The 19,763-nt window shown below is 46.9% G+C and overlaps 3 protein-coding genes across 9 annotated transcripts in view; 1 reads left to right on the forward strand and 2 right to left on the reverse strand.

Annotated features, from left to right (window-relative positions):
* The window catches only part of Ddx55 (DEAD-box helicase 55), a 29,041-nt gene extending 24,131 nt beyond the window's left edge, over positions 1-4,910 (reverse strand). The window contains exons 1-6 of one of the 7 annotated variants that reach the window (XM_050146575.1): positions 4,733-4,910; positions 3,386-3,436; positions 3,221-3,307; positions 1,965-2,056; positions 1,787-1,849; positions 667-816 (exon numbers count right to left, since the gene is read on the reverse strand). In XM_050146575.1, coding sequence (XP_050002532.1) covers positions 667-816; positions 1,787-1,849; positions 1,965-2,056; positions 3,221-3,307; positions 3,386-3,436; positions 4,733-4,840 — 551 coding nt within the window. In that variant the 5' untranslated portion in view covers positions 4,841-4,910. The other 6 variants (XM_050146574.1, XM_050146572.1, XM_050146570.1 and 3 more) reach the window with 6 other exon arrangements.
* Positions 1-19,763, forward strand: part of Sbno1 (strawberry notch homolog 1) — a 264,584-nt gene that overhangs the window by 72,978 nt on the left and 171,843 nt on the right. The gene's annotated exons all lie outside the window — the stretch shown is intronic.
* On the reverse strand, positions 6,194-15,477 carry Tmed2 (transmembrane p24 trafficking protein 2). The gene is made up of 4 exons (XM_050146591.1): positions 15,196-15,477; positions 13,079-13,271; positions 9,986-10,097; positions 6,194-7,624 (listed from the first exon to the last, which is right to left on the reverse strand). Exons 1-4 carry the CDS (start codon positions 15,373-15,375, stop codon positions 7,504-7,506), a joined length of 606 nt encoding a protein of 201 aa, XP_050002548.1. The 5' UTR covers positions 15,376-15,477; the 3' UTR covers positions 6,194-7,503.

Here is a 19,763-nt window from a genome sequence, read left to right on the forward strand (position 1 = left end):
AAAAAAAAAAAAAAAAAAAAAAAAAGAAAAAAGAAAAAAGAAAGAAAGAAAAGTAGGGATATCATGCGCACACAGGCCACACCGTTGAGAGATAAAAGCATTATAATTTCTGTTCCTCCTTTACATCATCAAGGTCTCTCCAATACAAGTGTACAGTAATTGGCATGGACTACATGACAAGCTACATACATGAATCGTATCCTAAAACCTGCTATCATATTAGAGAAACCATGAACAAAAACAGAAAAACTGAAACTAGCCAGCATAGTGGCCTGTGTCTGTGCTGCTGACATGCAGGACTCAAAAGATCCCGAATTCAAAGCCACTCTGGGATACAGAGTGAAACTTGTTTTTTTGTTTTTGGTTTTTTTTTTTTTTTTCGGTTTTTCGAGACAGGGTTTCTCTGTGGCTTTGGAGCCTGTCCTGGAACTAGCTCTGTAGACCAGGCTGGTCTCTTGTAGACCAGGTGGAACTCACAGAGATCCACCTGCCTCTGCCTCCCAAGTGCTGGGATTAGCACAATACACAGACTAATCTTTTAAAAATAAAAGAACTGGGACTAAACCCTGTGATAGAAGCAGAGGGTCGAGCCACCTGAGGTTTGACAAAAGTCCCACTGCACCTCCTACCAGCTTCACCCCCTCCAGGAAGCCCCCATTCTAGTACCTTGCTTCAAAGCCCATGTCAAGAAGTCTGTCTGCCTCATCCAGCACCAGGACATCCAAGCTTCTCACACAGCTGGCCAGGTCCAGACCCTCAGCCTTCCTCCGGAACATGTCCTCCAGGCGGCCTGGGGTTGCCACAATGATGTTCCCACTTTGGAAAGAAAGCTCCCATTTAGCGTGTGCTCTGGATCTCAGGAACAGTTACCGAGATACCAAGTCCCCACCCTGCAAGGCCATCTCCATGCCAGGGAGAATGATGGCTGCACGGTAGACATAAGGGCTGGGAGAGAGGAGGATCTGGTTATAGGCAAGGATTCGGGCAGGATGGGCAAGGTCCAGCCCACTGGCCACACTGGCTACCTATGTTAGCAAGCATGTTGCTGGCACACAGCCACACTCTACCCCTACTGTAGACTATCTCTGCCATCTCTATTGCAGCAGAGAAACTGCAACACGACACCACATGGCCCACACAACTCAGGCCGACCTCTGACCTGAAGCAACAGAAAACACAACTATAGGAGGGAGACAGATGGGGTAAGGGTGACTCATGGCAAAATATTTGTCTGGTATGCATGAGACCCCGCAGTTCAATCCCAGCAAAAACAAACTGGGAAAGAGAGCGAGGGAGAGACAGAGGGAAGAGGGGAGAAAAGAGAGAAAGGGAGAGGGGAAGGAAGAAAAAAGAAGGGGAAGGAAGGGGAGGGGAGAATAAAAAAGAAAGGGAAGGAAGGGGAGGGGAGAGAGTTAGACCAAGAGGCTGAGAGGTGACCATGCAAACCAGCTGCTTATGTTTTCACACAATGTAGACTATAAGCAACTGCTAAAAAAAAATCTGAGACACACACGTTTGGAATTCCACCCTCTACAGTCTTCACAAGCTGGCAGCAAGGAACAAGCCTTGCCAGGCAATGCTCAGCAACAGGTGAATACTAGGGGCACCAGGCCTTCACACCCAGGTTGTTTACATAACCTGCCCCGACTCCCAGGACAACCGGAGACTATGAAGTGTTCACAAGGGAACCAGGAGGTGGGCAGGGAGGAAACACCCTCTGGAGGACCCCAAGGTACTTCCTAGGAGCCAAGAGCACAGAGGCAGGAGCAGGAACTTGCAGGCTCACCCATGCTGCTTGAACCTCTCCACATCTTCTCCAGGGTTCCGGCCTCCGATCCACAAGATCTGACTGAAGCAAGAAATGGGACTTGGAGCAAAGTCAGGCAAAATAACAACCCAGGCCAATAGGGATTCTCCACACCCATCTCCTCAAGTGCCATCTCGAGGACCCTGCACCCAATCACCTGAACTGTGGGAAGTGCTTTGTGAAGTGCGAAAGGACCTCGTCAATCTGAATGGCCAGCTCCCGAGTGGGAGTAATGATGATGGCTCCGACCTGCCCGCACGGAGGGGAATCACAGGGTCAGCAGTACATAGGTTCCGGGTGGGATCGCATTAGTGCTGCACCGTGTATCCTCAGACAATTCCTAGGATTTTTCAGCAGTCCCAGGGCATATCACACATCACCACATCAAGAGCTGTGAAGGGCGGCTCAGTGGTAGGCACTTGCCTACCATAAACAAAGCCCAGCACCACAAAACAAAAATATAACCAACATAGGGCTCAGGGATGGCACTGGGCACTCTCCAAAGACAGGGTTTCTCTGTAGCTTTGGTGCCTATAGACCAGGCTGACCTCGAACTCACAGAGATCCGCCTGACTTTGCCTCAGTGCTGGGATTAAAGGTGTGCACCGCCACCCGACAAACCCTTTTCTAAGTCGCCTTGTCCATGGTATTTATCACAGCAACAGGAAGGTAATTAATACTCTCTGTGTAGCCCTAGCTCAGCTGTTTCCATTTTCCTCTGACTGTTTATTCCTCACATTTCTTAGATAAACTTCATATTCACAGAGAGTCACCTGCTTCTGCCTCCCATGGCTGGGATTAAAGGCATCCAATACTAAGTCCAGCCAATATTGAACGCTTTTTTTTTTTAAGATTGTATTTATGCACATGAGTTTCTGCCTGCAAGCATGGACACACATCCTGTGCATCCCAGGCAGAAGAGGGCGCCAGATCCATTGTAACTAGAGGTACAGAGATTGAAAACCCTTGGGAGATCCTGAGAAACAAACCCAGGTCTTCTGCAAAAGCAACCAGTACTCTTGTCCATTGAGCCCCCACTGAGGGTATTTTAAACAACAAAATCACAACAAAAGCCACAAAAATGAGGAGCTATGGATACAGCTCAATAGTAGAGCACTTGCCTAGTAAATACAAGGTCCTAGGTTGGGTCTTCAGCTAAGAGAGGATTAAAACAGACAAACACAACTAACAGATTGCTCATAAGGATACCTGCTTACAGTATGAGAGCGAAAATGGCATTTCTACCCATACCCACAGGTGACCGAGAAAGTACCCAAGTGTCATGAGAGCAACCCAGCATCGACTTCGGTTTAACAAGCAGGTAAATTCAAAATAGACTCCTCAGATACCAAGCAGGATTCAGCTCAGGCCTAAACCGTCCTGCCTCCAGAACAGTCAGTCAACCCTCCTCACCTGGCTCTTCTTTAACTTCTCCTCCCTTCTCAGAAGAATCTCCACAATGGGGATGACAAAGGCCAGGGTTTTCCCACTACCTGTCACCTGCAAAGGGACAAAGGTTTTGCCTTGCTTCCCGCGTGGCTAGGAGGACCAGGGACAGACTGTTGAAGAGATACTCACAGCCTCCGCAGCAACATCTTTGTTTTTCATGAACAGAGGGATGGTGGCCGACTGCAGGGAGAGATGACAACAGCTGTTTACACAACACCACAGCCAAACAACAGAGACCCAAGTCCTAGGGACACGGGGGTGACTGAGGTCAAACTGAACCCCGCCCCATGGGGATCCGGAGTAAACAGTCACCACAAAGGGTTGAATTAAACGGGACAAGTTGTAGCCAGGTGTAGTGGCACACGCCTCTAATCCCAGTAATCAGGAGAGAGGGGCAGGCAGAACTGTCTCAAAACCAGCCAAGCAACCAAGAGAAACACTGTGAGTTATCTATAAGGACAAGTGTGGCAAGAGTCCTGGATTCAAGTCCTAACACTCGCATTGTTCCTTCTTGGACTAGGAAAGAGCTGGAAGCATTGGACATTTTAAATTTATTTTTACTTATCTGTATGTAGACTACAATCATAGAGGTACGCAAAAAGGCAAGAAAAGAGTGTTGAATCTCCTGGAACTGTAGTTATATTCAGTGGTCAGCCTATCCACTGTGGGTGATGGGTACTCAACCCTGGTCCTCTGCAAGAGCAGCAAGTGCTGTCAACCACTGAGAACCCTGGAAGCATAGGATTTGCCACCAGCCCCAGGGCATTTGCACTGGTTTTCTCTCTCTGTCTCTCTGTCTCTCTCTCTCTCTCTCTCTCTCTCTCTGTCTCTCTCTCTCTCTCTCTCTCTCTCTCTCTCTCTCTCTCTCTCTCTCTCTCTCTCTCCCCCCTCCCCCCACTCCCCCGAAGCCACCCCCTCCCCTCCCTGATTATCCAGGTCTCAGAATGACAACTCCCTCAGAGGCCTGCAGCCTCACTTCACCGCACGAGTCTATCTCAGTTCCTTTCTTCATAACGCTCAGCACAAAATAAATTACCTCTTCCTATGCTTCTTCCTCTAACACCCCCTCTAAAAATAAGGCCCACGAGTAGGTACCAAGACTGTCAAGTCTCCAGAGCCTAAATGAGGTCCTTCATAAATGGTTGGCGAGCTTTTGGTTGTTTGCTTGATTGCTTGTTTTGATAAATCGAGCAAGGGAGACTCTGTTTCCCCAATAATAACCACAGGTCACAGTCACCGGGCGCCCACCTGGATTATTTAGTCCCCACAATGCTATGAAGAAAGTGACTGTCATCATTTCTCAGACGGAAAGGGCATAGAAGGAGCCACTCTCCGAAGTCGCTAGAGCAGGCAGGACAGGCACGAAGCTCTGAGACCCCGGAGTGGGTATCGTGAACACGCGTGGCACTGCCCCGATCCCCGAGGCTGCATTCGAGCGGCTGACCGCTCGGCCTCGCTTCCCAGTGGACCCGATACCTGCACCGGCGTCATGTGCGGGAAGCCCAACTCGCGCAGTGCGCCCAGCACCCGAGGATGCAGCGGCACCTGCAGCGACTCCCAGGCACCCTCCGTCACGTGTTCCATGGCGCTTTCCCTGGCCTCCTCTGTAAGACTGCTCGGAACACCGAGACGGTACCACCAGAAGCACTTCCGCTTCCGGCTGGTCAAACGCCGGGCGGAAAACCGCACTCCAGCGACGACGTTCCGGAGGACGTGCCCGAGAAGCTAGGAAGAGGAGCACAGCGAACGGGAAGGCGAGGCGGTAGGGCGATGGAAGTGACAGGGAGGAGCCCCGACTTGTCCCACTAAAGGATGCTGGGGTTCCCCCGGCCCGTCGGTGAGCATACTAGCATCATGACTCTCAGGAATTCGCGGCCAAGCGAGGGCGCCAGACAGTCTCCCAGCTGAGCCTTTAAACTTAGCTCACCTTCGGACCTGGGGTCAGCTTTCGCTGCTGTCTTCCCGACGCCCTTCAATCTGATCAGCAGAACGCCTGTTTACTTTCCCCCTACACGGACTTTTAGCGTGTGCATTTAGTAGATTCACAGCCACCAAAGCAAACCAACAGTAGGGGCGTAACTAAATGTTGCCTATAGATACCGCACTTGAGGCACAAATGAACAAAAAGACCTCATCGCATCCTCAAAAAGCTTCTGCAACTACCATAGAGGGCAATCTGAGGACAGGCAGTCTGTTAAGGGCATCAGGCAATCACGAGGCTATTTGCTTTTTGCGCTCTAGTTACTACTTTGCTGAGCTTAAAATCTCTTCCGAGTCTGTTTATTTACTAATTCTACGAAAGGTAATGGCTATGAGACATCTATAGGACAAACCATGTAGTTTGGAGGGACGCCAGGCTTTAAGGGATGCAGTATTTGGTGACTGGCCATTCCCTGCTTTCTTAGCAGCTCCATGCTGGGAAGGATCTCTGCAGGAGAGCTGGCTCCACCTTCCCTTTTCCACAGACTTGGGCAACTCACTTTACCTCCTTCCACTCTATCTCCCTACATCCATAAACTACGTGGTAAGGTAAAATTAATTAAAATGTGACTTTCTCCACCCAGAAAAGTTAACATTGACCCAAAGAAACCACACAAGATAAAATGGTTATTTTTATGTTTTGGTGGGGTTGTTTTGTCTTTTGAGACAGGCTCTCTCTATGTACCCTGGGCTGTCTTGAACTACATAGATAGACCATGGTGACCTCAAATCTCAAGACCATGGTGACCTCAAATCTCAAAAAGATCCACATGCCTCATCCTCCAGAGTGCTGGGATTAAAACGATTACCTGGCTTAAATTGGTATTCTTGTTCACTACAGAAATAAAAATGACATAACATAGTTGTTTACAAACATAGGCATATCTCATTTGAAGAAAAAGAAAATTTGTATTTATCAAAAAACTTAAGTTAGCCAGCATTAATATAAACCAGATATTGACGGTTTTTAAAAAGAATTGTTTATTTACTGAACCTGGGGCATATTAGATACACAACCAATTTTAAATTTACATCTTTTAATTCAATTCTGAAGTGTTTTCACACACACACGCACAAAAAAAAATTGGCATGCAACAGCTGCCCTACGGTGAAAGAGTCACCTTATCAACAGACTGTTGCAAGGATAGTCATCAGGGTTGAAAAATTATTTGTCCTGAACATGAAAACTTATAACAAATTTAAATAAATTTTACAAAACTTATTACTTGTAGTTTTCCCCTTGCAAGATCCAAAATGGAAAATAAAATCTGCAGGTAGCTACCAGACATCAGTCAGATCATAATCCTGGATCGCCCACACCCAAAGCAGAGCGACGTTCATGAAACCCATCATCAGAGAGAAAGCCTCTTAATTTTCTATAAACAAAACTGACATGTGCCAAAAAAGAAAGACACCAGAGAACAAACAAAACCCTAGTGCTGACACTGAACCAGGGCCCCAAGGCCACTGACTAAAAGGACAACAGTGGCTGCCTATCACTGCAAGCAATCCAAGAGGCCTAACCCTTTGGCATGAGAAATGCAGGCTTCCACTTGAGCAAACTCGCTCCTCCTAAGTGCCAACATGAACAGAGATGTGGTACAGAGGGAGAGCAGTCTGTTCCAACACCCAAAAAACTGGCTCCAACAGACTTCTAAGTTCTCGGCTGCTTGTGTCAATTCGAATAGAGGTGATTGAATTCCAAGGTTCAATATAAAACGTTTGGGGCAAAGTGCTGGGATGAGTCTTTAGTTTAAGCAAACTCAAAAGAAAGTATGAGTGCCCACATGGTAATATACCCCACCACAGGTCGCTCTGCCCTGAGCTGGGGCCAGAAGGGTCAATTTCAGTTTATTGTTGATGTACTGACTCAACAAAATGGACACCTGATAATGAACTACAGATGAGGAACTCCCTAGAATGCAGTCAGGCTGTGGGGTGCTTCCGGAACAAACTGCGTTTTATTATAAAAACCAAAGCGTAAGGAAGCATAATAAAGACCATAGTCCCAAACAGCATTAATAGCCCCTGAACTCTTGGAAGGACTTGTATAAAGGGGCAGCATTCAAGTAAGAATTAGAGGCCAATCAAATGTCAAATTTCCACTCTAACTTTCCTAAACAGGTTACCCCCACACCAATTAATCACAAAGAAACATAAGTCATGAACATTCAAAAACAAAAATGTATAAACTAATGACATTATTATGACCAAGGTGTTTGGTAAACAAGTGAATTGTGAATTTGGGATCAACAGGAAAAGGTCTTTTAAACAACCCTCCGGACTTCAAAAAATCTCTTCAGGTAGTAGATCTGTCCCAATGTCATGGCAACTAGAACAAGAGCTTCGAAGAAGGACCAAAGGACCACTCTGCTGTTTGTGTTGTCGTTGACTGTGGAGACAAACAAACAAACGTTAAGCAGCCCGCACAGCAGCACAGGAACCTCGTCACCTCCATGTAACATGCCACCCAGGGCTGACAATTATTCCATCCACCAAGGCCAAAGACTGGGTGCTTTAAAAATGACCGACCTATCCTGTAATTTCTACCTTCCTTCAGGAAGCGACAGTGGTGGATCACTACGAGACCAGACTCAGCCCCTCAGTTAAAACAGAGTTCAAGGCCAGTTTAGAATACTGTATCAAGGGCTGGAGAAATGGCTCAGTGGTTAAGGGCACTGGCTGTTCTTTCAGAGGTCCTGAGTTTGATTCCCAGCAACCACATGGTGGCTCACCACCATCTGTAATGAGGTCTGGTGCCCTCTTCTGGCACGTGGGCATACATGGAGACAGAATGTTGTATACATAAGAAATAAATAAATCTTTAGAATACTGTCTCAAAAAAAAAAAAAAAAAAAAAAACCACGTATATCCGAGGAATATTATCTGCCACAAAGTCTCTCATTTGTGTGAAAACAAATTTTCATTATTTTATTTGAGACATTCTCTTTATGTATAGCCCAGAACCAGGATATTTTTGTTGTTGTTTTTTTTTTTTTTCCAAGACAGGGTTTCTCTGTAGTTTGAGTCTGTCCTAGAACTAGCTCTTGTAGACCAGGCTGGTCTCAAATTCACAGAGATCCAACTGCCTCTGCCTCCCAAGTGCTGGGATTAAAGGCGTGTGCCACCATGCCTGGCAGCCAAGAACCAGTTTTATAGCTGAAAATACCCTTAAAACTCCTGACCTCCTACTTCCATTTCCCAGGTGCTGGGATTCCAAGCACATGCCACAATAACCAGCATCTCCTTTAACTTATTTTTAAAAAGCATCGTTGTGGGGGTTGAAGAGATTACTAGATAATCAGGAACACTTGCTACTTTTCCAGAGGAACCAAGTTAGGTTCCCAGCATCCACATCAAGTGGATCACAGCCACCTGTAACTCTAGTTCCAAGGCATCTGCTGACCTCACCTGGCCTGAGGACACCTGCATGCATGCATGTGGCACAAAGAGATATGTGATATATACATAATTTTAAAATGAAAGACATTTTTTTCTTCCGAGACAGGGTTTCTCTAACAGTCCTGGAACTCACTCTGTAGACATGGCTGGCATTGAACTCAGAGGTCTGCCTTTCTCTGCCTCTGGAGTGCTGGGAATTAAGGCAAGCACCACCATCACTTGGTTTAAATAAATCTAAAAAGGTCAATGAGATGGTTCTTAATAATATCCTGCTATATACATAGTTGGTGCCTAGTCCAACTATCATCAGATAGGCTTTACCCAGTAACTAATGGAAACAGATACTGAGACCTACAGCAAACATTAGGTGGAGTTCAGGGGATCCTGAAGAAGAGGGGAGGAAGGATTGAACAACTCAGTGGTATAAAGGACGCCATAAGAAAACCCACAGAACCAACTACGCTAGGCTCATAGACTGAACCAACAACCCAAGAACCCTCTGCATATATGCTAAAGTTGTGTAACTTGGTCTTTGGGTGAGACTCCTAACAGTGAGAGCAGGGGATGTCTCTGACTCTTTTGCCTACTTTTGGGACCCATTCCTTCTACAAGATAGCCTCATCCAACCTTAATAAAAGAGGAAATACCGAGTCTCACATCAATTTGATATACTAAGTATGGCTGAAATCAATGGAATGCCAACCGTTATCTGAAGAGAAACAGTAGTGGAGTGGATGAGGGGAGGGATGAGGGACTGGGAGAGGGAAACTCTGATTGGGAAGTTAATAAAAAAACAAAAAAAAAAACTTATGCTAGTCGGGCATGGTTAATCCTAACACATGAGAGGCAGAGGCAGGTGCCTCTCTTGAATTTGGGCCAACTTGGTCTATATATTGAGAACCAGGACAGCCAGGGTTACATAGAGACCTTGTCTCAAAAACAAAAATCAAGCAAACAAAACACCACACATACAAACATTTCTGGTATAGTGATGTCTCTGCAGTAAACCAGCTTACAAGGTTCTTATTAAACATGCGTCTCACAGACCATTCTTCAGTGTAACTCTAAAGTCAAGGCCTTGGTATGGTCTACTTGCAAAATTATAGGCAGGAGGCCGGGCGGTGGTGGCACACGCCTTTAATCCCAGCACTCGGGAGGCAGAGGCAGGCGGATCTCTGTGAGTTCGAGACCAGCCTGGTCTACAAGAGCTAGTTCCAGGACAGGCTCCAAAACCACAGAGAAACCCTGTCTCGAAAAACCAAAATAAATAAATAAATAAATAAATAAATAGAGCAGAGATCNGCTTCGAAGAAGGACCAAAGGACCACTCTGCTGTTGGTGTTGTCATTGATGGCTCTGTGTATTCTCTCCCGGACTTCCATGTACTCCTGTTCATGCTTTACAGCTGTCATTGCCACTGCCAGCTCATTAATCATTTCTTCTAGCTTGTTCTGATGAGCTGCGTAGGATTGGGAGACAGAGCAGTACACTTAGTCATCTCCTTGTGAGAAATACTTGTTAAATAGAATATTCCTCAGAGAAGGCACACGAAAGCAGTCAGTTTTAGAAAGAGCTCAAGCAACTACTTGAACCACCAATGACAATTCAATCCTCAAGAGCTATTCCTTTTGGTCTTGCTCCAAGGCCAGACTTCCACTCCTGACCCTCCATCATCCTCAACCTCCCAAGTAGCCATCAAAGCATCAAAGGCACATACATCCACACCTGGTTGGCTTTTTTTTTTCTTTTTTTTTTTTGAGACAGGGTCTCACTATGTTGTCCTGGCTACCCTGAAACTCCCTCTGTAGACCAGGCTGGCTTTGCACTCACAACGATCAGCCTGACTCCGCCTCTTCCTCCTAAGTGTTGGAGGTAAAGGGATGTACTTTTCAGAACATCTTTAGAAGTCCATTCCAGCAGAGGACCCACTCTATTTCCTAGTAGGTAACAGACTATACTAACTAGAGAAAAATTACCCCTGAGGAATTCCTTCCAGTTAACTGTACTAATGGCAAAAAAACCCCCAAAAAACTCACAGTGCATATTTTACACTTAAAACAAACAAATGAACAACAGCCAAAAGCCTAAGTATACACATAAGTTTTTAAAGTAATAGGGAAATCTACTTTACACAATTTGCCAGGCAGTGGTGGTGCACACCTTTAATCCCACCACTTGGAAGTCAGAGGCAGACAGATCTCTATGAGTTCAAGGCCAGCCTGTTCCTGGATAGCCAGGACTGTTACATAGAGAAACCCTGTCTCAAAATCTCATCCACATACACAAAAAAAGAATCACATAATTCCAATGTTAATTTAGCACCAAAACAGGTTTTTAACTACATAAAGTGGAGCACAGAACTTAACACTCAGGAAAACTAACCAGTCGCATGCTGCTTCCTGAGTATCTCAACTGCTAAGCGCAGCAGCATGCATGAGTGAAAACAAGCCGGGAGTGGTCTGGTTCTCAACCAGGGACTCATTCACAGAAGAGTAGGTGTGGGGTCTGGAGGGGATTCGGGGGTCAGAGGAAAACCTTCAGGATCAAATGAGGTCCTCACACTTGACACACGAATCATCTCAACCACCCCAGGTATCCTCTCTAATCAAGCTGTTCTAAAAATAAATCAAATAAAATAAAATAAATAAATAAATAATAAAGAGTTGCCTCCCAGCTGCCCAGGATCCAGCCTCAGATAAGATTAGAATTTACTCAGGGTAACCCTCAGGTTTTCAAGCCACTGGCCTCCACGCTGGACCAGAATGTCCAGTCACCCCTCAGAAGCCTCTGGAGTGCACACGTTCTGTCAAATGTCTTAAGTGGGGTTTCTTAGGAATGGAACTTCAACTGTAGAATAAAAAATGTCTACAGACATTACCAAACATCTCAAATGGCAAAAACTGACCCATTTGGAAACCACTGCTTTAGAGAAGGTTCAACCTAACATCAACAAGCAAAAGCAAGAATCTGAGACAGCTGAAGGATTAACCAGAAGTTCACTACCCACATTCATAGGCCATTACATGGTTAATGTAATAGGACCAACACTCAGAGTGTGAAAAAATATCAAGCCCTTCAAAGCTGATTTTCTCTCACCGAGAATTAGGCAAGCTCAGCACTATAAATGGCCCTAATAATAAGCATAGGAATTAAACAAAATTCTTAAATTTACAGACTTCAAAACCATTCAAAACTTCACCTTCACTGTGTGGGTCCTTGTAAATGCTCAGTATCGAGGTACATATGCCCTAAACAAACACTGCGGGATGTGATAAACAACTGCCGGTTCCCACGAATTCTACCATGTGCTGTGGGAAGAGGGAAAAACATCCTGCTGGCTGCTGTGAAGCAGCAAAGCAATTTCTCCAGAACCAAGCATAGTACAGACCTGTGGTCCCAGCTACTCGGGAACCTGAGGCAAAAACATCACAACTTAGGCCCAGCAGGGGTAAAGCTATGAGGCCCTATTTCAAAATTTAAAATATACAGAAAAGGCTGGGATGCAGCTCACTCAAAGTGTGCTTGCTTGCCAGGCAACAAAGTCCTATGTTCAATCCCCAGCACCACCACCACCACCAAGTAAATAAATAAATAAAAATTAACAAAGCAAAAAATGAGTGTGTAATAAACATTCCGCCAAAGCAAATTTGTCATCAGCTCTGAACAACTCGTGCACGGTATTTTAAAGCAAACCAAACTTCACATTAGAAACCTTAGCAGTGAGAAGCCTAGATAATGCTGGCTCTAAAGTGGTGTCCCTAGTCTTGTCTTTGTCTTGTGCGTTAGTTGAGCCTTTGCACCCTTCAGCATTCATTTTAGACAAAGCCAAATAAAAATGTCAGTCATGGTATTGCCGTTCCTATCAAACTGAAGTCATCCAACTTGTACCTGTTAACCAAATTTTCAAATTTACCTAAAATAATGTAATTAGTCACAGGGGATTTAAGAAGGAAAAACCACTCTCATGCCAGCAAACTGACGTTAGAGGAGTCAGATACTAGGCACATGGGTGCAAAACCAAAAACAGGATGCTGTCAAAAAACAAAACCAGCAATGACATACCATCCCAGGAGTCTCCACCGCCTAGAGAAAAGTGAGGAGATTAGCTAGGCTAGCACAGCACATCTGCAACTATAAGCAGAGGTGTGTGGGCCCCAAAACTAGCAAGTTAACAAAATCCAGACACATGGAGACTAGAGGTTTACAAGAGCACACGATGACCCCCATGGCTGCCAGAAGGGACAATCAAAACCACTGAAAACAAACAGTAACCTTGAGAAACAGGTTAATTACAAGATTATATCCACTTAAACAGGAATATTTTTAAGGACAGTGGATCAATCTGCAAAGAGAAATTTGAAAAATCACACACACACACAGTACTCAGATGGGTGCATGTAATGAACTGAAGTGAGTTTTTCATCAAAAGTGACATTTCACCTTCTGTCTCCATGTCTTGTCCTTTGGGAGCCTCCCCAATGTCAATGGTGAACATAACTATCTTTGGAGTCATGGTGGACATCCTATTACTAAAGCAGAACTTGTAGGACCCATCCATGTGGGCTGCGAACGTGTACTTCCCGCTGGACTCTCGGTCTCCTTTATAGATTCCTTTATTATCTGGTCCTGTGATCTGGAGGCAGGAGAAAAAAAAACAGAAAATTCACTAAATATTAATATTGTAAGTAGCATCCTTCAGCAGGAAAAAAAATCCACTAGACTGGGACTTGATTAGGTCCCCAGCAGTGAGCCACTTTGGGCACTAATTCTCCCACCTAATCAGCAAGAGTGGACTCAATGGTTCCCTAAAGCACCCGTCCACTCTAACCGCCTTTAGGTATCATCTGTCCAAGGGAAATGTAAACCTGTCAGAAACAGAAACGGGACTACGGTCTCAGACTGTCCTAACTCCTCCAGGAGAAGTGACAACAGGAAGAAAGTTTTCCAAATTGAGAAATTTTATTTCTTTTTGTTTTGAGATAGGGTCTTATTATTAGCACAAGCTGCCTCTGTCTAAAGTGGTAGGGAATTAAGACTAGAGCCCTTTGGACTGAGACCCTTCTGTCAGGCCATCAAGCACACACGCTGCACTGATCGTGAAGCGGGTGGCCACTGCCATGTGTGATGCACAGGTGCCATATCACCATGCCCTTCCTCAACACCCTGGAGGAAGTCAAACAGCTGTTTCTCGGTCTAAGGCTGGTTATGGTTTTGGATGTGTGCTGACTGTTGATACTTTCTTGCTGTATAAATACAATTTATCAATTGTTACCAAGATGAAGAAAAAGGTGTTCCCAATCACACCCTACCAAATGAGTAATTTTATAAAGGATAAATTTTATCAAGGATTTTTGTTATCACTGTCAAACAACGTGCCTATTAAGGATCGGAGAAGAGCACCAGGTTGGAAATGAGTGTGTGTGAGAGAGGGAGAGGGGAGAGGGGAGAGGGGAGAGGGGAGAGGGGAGAGGGGAGAGGAAGAGGGAGAGGGAGAGAGAAAGAGAGAGAGAGGGAGAGAATGAGTCAAAAGGGGGTATCTAATGCACTGGAACTGCCATCACAGCTAGAGTTGAACCCCTACACTGAACTCCAGGTCTCTGAAGAGCAGCAGGCACGCGTAACTGCTGAGCCATCTCTCTAGCCCAAGCCTGCCTCCTTTAGAGCCAGTCACCTGCAAAGCTTGAGAAACTGGAAAAGCTCATCTTTACCTAGATGGGTTCCTGGCTAATACAAGCGGCCTCCAAACTTTGGGGTCCCAGTTGTAGTAGAGATTTGCTCAGCTCTATTATCAATCACAACCAAATGAACAATCTTTACACCCCTTCAGGAACACTAACAAGCAAATTAAAACTAGTGTATCTGGTACTGTAGGGGTTTCCCCCCTCCTTACTGCAGCAAATTGTCGGGACATGGCAGTGACCATCCCTCAGAAGGCAGAAGCAGGTGAATTTCATGCCTGCGTGAGCTACATAATACAACCCTGCCTCAAAAAAATTCGGCAAGCCAGTTTCATTCTCCAAATAAATGTTTTCTAAAACACTTCAGTGCAATCTCGCTCCTAAAATGAGTGACCCCAGCGCATCTCTCGTGGGGCCGATGGGGCCGCTTGCGTAAGAAAGCGGGTAGGAAGTTAAGCTGGTTTCTGCCAAAGTCAGAAACTGCACGGCTGCCTTAGCGCTACTCCGCGGCTTACGCTCTACTTTTTCAAAGTTTGTTCCCGCGCCACGCCGCACGCGAGTCCTTGCGGACTGAGGAGAACGACGCTGAGCCGCTCCCGCCCGAGCTGACACGCGGCCGCTGCGGGACAAAGCGAAGGGAGAGGCCGAGTCCGCGCCCGAGTTCCGAGCGGAGCCCGAAGCCGCTCGGAAAGACGAGCACTTCCCAGGCCGCGCGGCCGGGGCCCGTCGGGGGGCTACGCGACGGACGGCGGCGAGGCCCCTCCCCGGCCCGCGCCCCGGCGGACGCTGTCCCGCTCAGGCCCCGCGCGCGACCCGGGACTCTCCGACCCCCCGAGCGGCCGAGCGGCGCCGCCCCGACGGCGGGCAACGCGGCCGCACCTCCACGTCGATGTCCAGGAAGCCGCCCTCCGCCACCTCGAAGATGAGGCCCATCTTGGTGCCCGAGGTGACCCGCTCGAAGAAGCACTCCTCGGCGTGTGCGTCGATGCTGACAAAGTAGCCCGAGGCCGTGGCCAGCAGCGCGGCCAGCAGCACCAGCAGCTCTGCGAGCGTCACCATGGTGCGGCACGGGCCGAAGCCGGGAAGCGGACTGCGGCCTCCGGAGCCGCCGCCACCGCTGCCGCCTCAGCCGCCGCCGCCTCAGATCCGCCCCTTCCGGCTGCTCTTCCCGTGGGGGGCTGATGCGGGCGCCGCTGATTGGCCGGCGCCTACAGCTGCCACGTAACGGGCGCACGGCGGCCGCCGAGGGACAAGATGGATTCTGAGACTGGACGGCGTATCCAATGAGCCAAAAAACCGTCGGCCCCAGTCCTTCGACGTGCAAATTAATGGTCACGTGGACTAGGGCTAGCGAAAAGGCGCTGTGCTTTTGGAAGTGCTAGTTGCTCTTTTGCCGAGGACACGAGTTCCAGTCCTTGAGTTCACATGGTGGCTCACAACCGGCTGTACTCCAATTCCAAGGATTCAACGCCTTCTCCGGACCTCCACGGGCACTGAACACACATGGTATACATACACACAAGCACACAGAACACCCCAAGCACATAAAATTTAAAACATAATTGCAATAAATAAGAATCACAACGACTTATTCAGAAAGTGATAGTATAGGAGGGTTCCCCTGCAGATTACAATGTAATTTTAGGATTATCCAAGGAGATGACTGGAGAGTAAGAGATAGACAGCATCAAGTTTCCAATGTTTCTGTTTCTTTTGTTTGCTACCACATCACGCTGCTATCTAGGCTAGGGAATGCTCAAGGTTCTTAATCCCCACACCATCCTTCTGAGAACCCCTAAGGTTGCCGGGAGTGCTAAATCTTCTGGTCTCCGAGGACCACTCCACTCACATGCACATACTTACAATTAAAAGAATAAAAATAAACCTTTTAAAAAACTATGTCAGGGGGCTGGAGAGATGGCTCAGTGGTTAAGAGCATTGCCTGCTCTTCCAAAGGTCCTGAGTTCAATTCCCAGCAACCACGTGGTGGCTCACAACCATCTGAAATGCGATCTGATGCCCTCTTCTGGCCTGCCGGCAGACACACAGACAGAATATTGTACACATAATAAATAAATAAAATATAAAAAAAAAAAAAACTATGTCAGCTGGGCAGTGGTGGCACACACCTTTAATCCCAGTACTCAGGAGGCAGAAGCAGGCAGATATCTGTGAGTTCAAGGCCAGCCTCGGCTACAAGGGCTAGTTCCAGGACAGACTCCAAAGCTACAGAGAAACCCTGTCTCGAAAAACTAAAAAAGCAAACAAACAAACCAAAAGATCTATGTCCATGATATTGTAAAATAAAATCTCACCTTGTTCAGATTCCCCAAAATTACAGCCTTCCCAGTATTGTCACAGAATTGCCGCCTGCCCTAACCCCCACTTGGAATTGTCAAATTGCCTGCTGAATGTCTGTTTGTCCCTCAAAACTCGATTTAAATGTCACTGCTTTGTTTCTGAATTTTTTAATGATTTATTTGCTTATCTTATGTGCATTAATGTTGTGCCTGCATGTATGTCTGTGGGATGGTGTCAGATCCCCTGGAACCAGGTTACAGACAGTTGTGAGCTGCCATGTGGATGCTGGGAATTGAACCCAGGTCCTCTGGAAGAGCAGCCAGTGCTCTTAATCACTGAGCCATTTCTCCAGCTCTGGTTACAGGATATTGGTTGGCCACCAGCCCTTCTGTGTTTGCAGTGCTCACTTGTTTTCACTAGAAAAAAAAAAAAAACAACTGTTTGCTTGTCTTGAGAAGGTCTAGCCTTCTGTTTGCTGCCATTTGGGGGCACGTAAGACACGTGTCGTCACATGTTGGGTGAGTTCATTGGACAAATTTGAGGATTACAAGTCTGGCTTGCAGTTCCACCTTTCCACATAGTTCTGTGACCGTGACTAGGACAGCACAGCGAGCTTGCAAATGTCATGGGGTTTTTTGTTTGTATGTTTGTTCGGTTGGTTGGTTTTGTTTTTGTTTGTTTGAGAGAGAGAGAGAGACAGAGAGAGAGAGAGAGAGAGACAGAGAGAGAGAGAGACAGAGAGAGAGAAACCATTAGGCAATAGGGGGCAGCAGTTTCCCACGGTAGGTGACAAGAGAGGTAGAGCTGCAGTGATGGTGTCTTCCCAGCAATGAAGTCTCTCAACCTTAGCCAGTGCCCCTCCCTCTTCCAGCCCCACACAGGGCCTCCTCTCCCCAGCAGGTCAGCTCTTTAGAAAACTGCCCAAGGACAAATTTGCTTTAATGTAGAAATTTAATTTGGTTTTAATTTGGAAGAGATTATTCTATCATCACCCATTCAGGATTTCAAATGGGAAAATCTAACGTCTCAGGGAACAACAAGCTATAGGTTGTGAGTTTATTATATAAGCCAGGTGTCCAAATGCAAAGACCTTCTGAGATCTGGCGATTTGATTTAGGTAATGAGAAGGACTGTAGCAGCCCAAGCTGGCTTCAAACTTAGAGCAGTCCCCCTGTTTCAGCTTCCCAGAGGCTAGAATTACAAACATGAGTGGCCACTCTTAGTTCTCAATTCCTGGTGGTTGTTGGTTTGTCTGAAACTCACTGTGTAGATGAGGCTGGCCCCGAACCTCACCCGTGCCAGGTTAAAGTCTCAACCGCCAAGCTCAGCCTCTCGTGTGTGTTGAATGAATGAATTTCTCAACATTGTGCTTGTGAGTACTCCCATACTGTGGCACAGCAGAATCGTGTGGTTTTTCACTGCTGCATAGTACTCCATTGGGTGATTTTAGCGATGGAAATTCCACTTATACCCAGCTTTGTACCGTTCTGAGTAAAGCGGCTGGTAGCATTCTTCTCCCGCTCCCTTTAAGTTGCACAGTAAGAGTTGATTTTTTTTGCTCCCAGAGGAAGTATTTAGACGGGTTAGCTTTCCCTATTACACTCCTGACAGCAGAAAGTGAGGCCCTGACCCTGGCGTCCTGGAACTAGCAACGGGATCTGAAAGGTGGGGATGTGAGGTGAAGGAGGAGGAAGATGGAGGGTGAGCCCAGAACCTCCCACAGTCCTTGAAGAGAAACGGAATGTCGGTAGAAAGAATACTCGTCAGACACCACAGCGTTGAAGTCGGGGGAATTTCTGCTCTTCCAGCGGGAGGAAGAGGGAGGGAGAAGAGGAGGCTCATCGGTAGACGTGGGAGGGAAGAGGAGGAGGGCGAGGCAGGTAGCGGGAGACTCGGAGGAGGTAGAGAAGAGAGTGTACACAGGAAGGAGGAGGAGGAGGAGATAGAAAAGAGAAGGATGTTGAGCTACAGCAGTTGCCATGGGCTGTGAAGAGGGCGTCGCGAGTGGGAGTGGGAGATTATTTAAACCCGAGCCTATTCCTGGACCTTCTGCCGCCGCTGCTGGATGAGCACTGCTGTCCATTCTGGAAAAGCGCCATGGCTGCAGCCCACCGCCACACTCAGGCTCCTGTCTCGTCAGACTCTCAGACCCCGGCAGCCAGAGTTTCCAGGAAGCAGTGACTTCTCCTTCTGTGGAATCAGTGTTCCCCTCCGGCTCGCCTGCTCGCAGGGGATCTTGTGGTGTGTCACCTGTCTGTGGCTCTTTCCCCTAGCTATAACCGGGGGAAGGGTCCCACACTGGCCTGGAGCCTTCTCCCCACACCCAAGGGAGTTTTCTTCTGTGCAGTCCCACTCCTGCTGTACAAAGCTTTCTTTATTTAAAAGGCAAAAAATAAAAAATAAAAAAAAAATAAGAAAGCCTCTGCATGGAAGGGCTTTAAATTTATCTGTTTTTTCATTTGGCAGGGAGGGATTTGTGCATCCAGTGACAGGCAGGGAAGTTGACAAGCGTGGAAGTTGGTTCTCTGCTTCTACCGTGTAAGCCCTGAGGCTAGAACTCAGACCCTCAGGCTTGGTGGCAAGCGCCCCTCCCCCTTATTATGTAACAACCCAAAGGAGGGCCTTTTTGAATCTTGTTCTGTATCCCTGGCTTGTTGGGATTATCTTTTTGTACAGTGTGTGAAGATGAAGATATGGCTCTGTCCTTCCTCACCTGCTTAAGGCACCTTCTGATTGGCTTAATAAAGAGCTGAACAACCAATAGTGAGGCAGAAAAGAATAGGCAGGACTTCCAGGGAGAGATAGGAATTCTGGGAAAGAATCTGAGGCAGAGGAGATTCGCCAGCCAGATTCAGAGGAAGTCGTGTGTACAATACTGAGGTTAACAAGGCATGTGGCAGAACACAGATTAATATGTTAATTTAAATTTTAGGAGTTAGTTGGGAACAAGCTTAAGCTAAGGTCAAGCTTTCACAATTAATAAGAAGTCTCTAGCTGGGCGGTGGTAGCGCATGCCTTTAATCCCAGCACTGGGGAGGCAGAGGCAGGCGGATCTCTGTGGGTTCGAGACCAGCCTGGTCTACAAGAGCTAGTTCCAGGACAGACTCCAAAACCACAGAGAAACCCTGTCTCGAAAAACCAAAAAA

The sequence above is a fragment of the Alexandromys fortis genome, unplaced genomic scaffold (genome assembly GCF_014885135.2).
Source record: "Alexandromys fortis isolate MF-2015 unplaced genomic scaffold, M_Fortis_MF-2015_v1.1 scaffold_56, whole genome shotgun sequence".
Classification (NCBI taxonomy): Eukaryota; Metazoa; Chordata; class Mammalia; order Rodentia; family Cricetidae; genus Alexandromys; species Alexandromys fortis.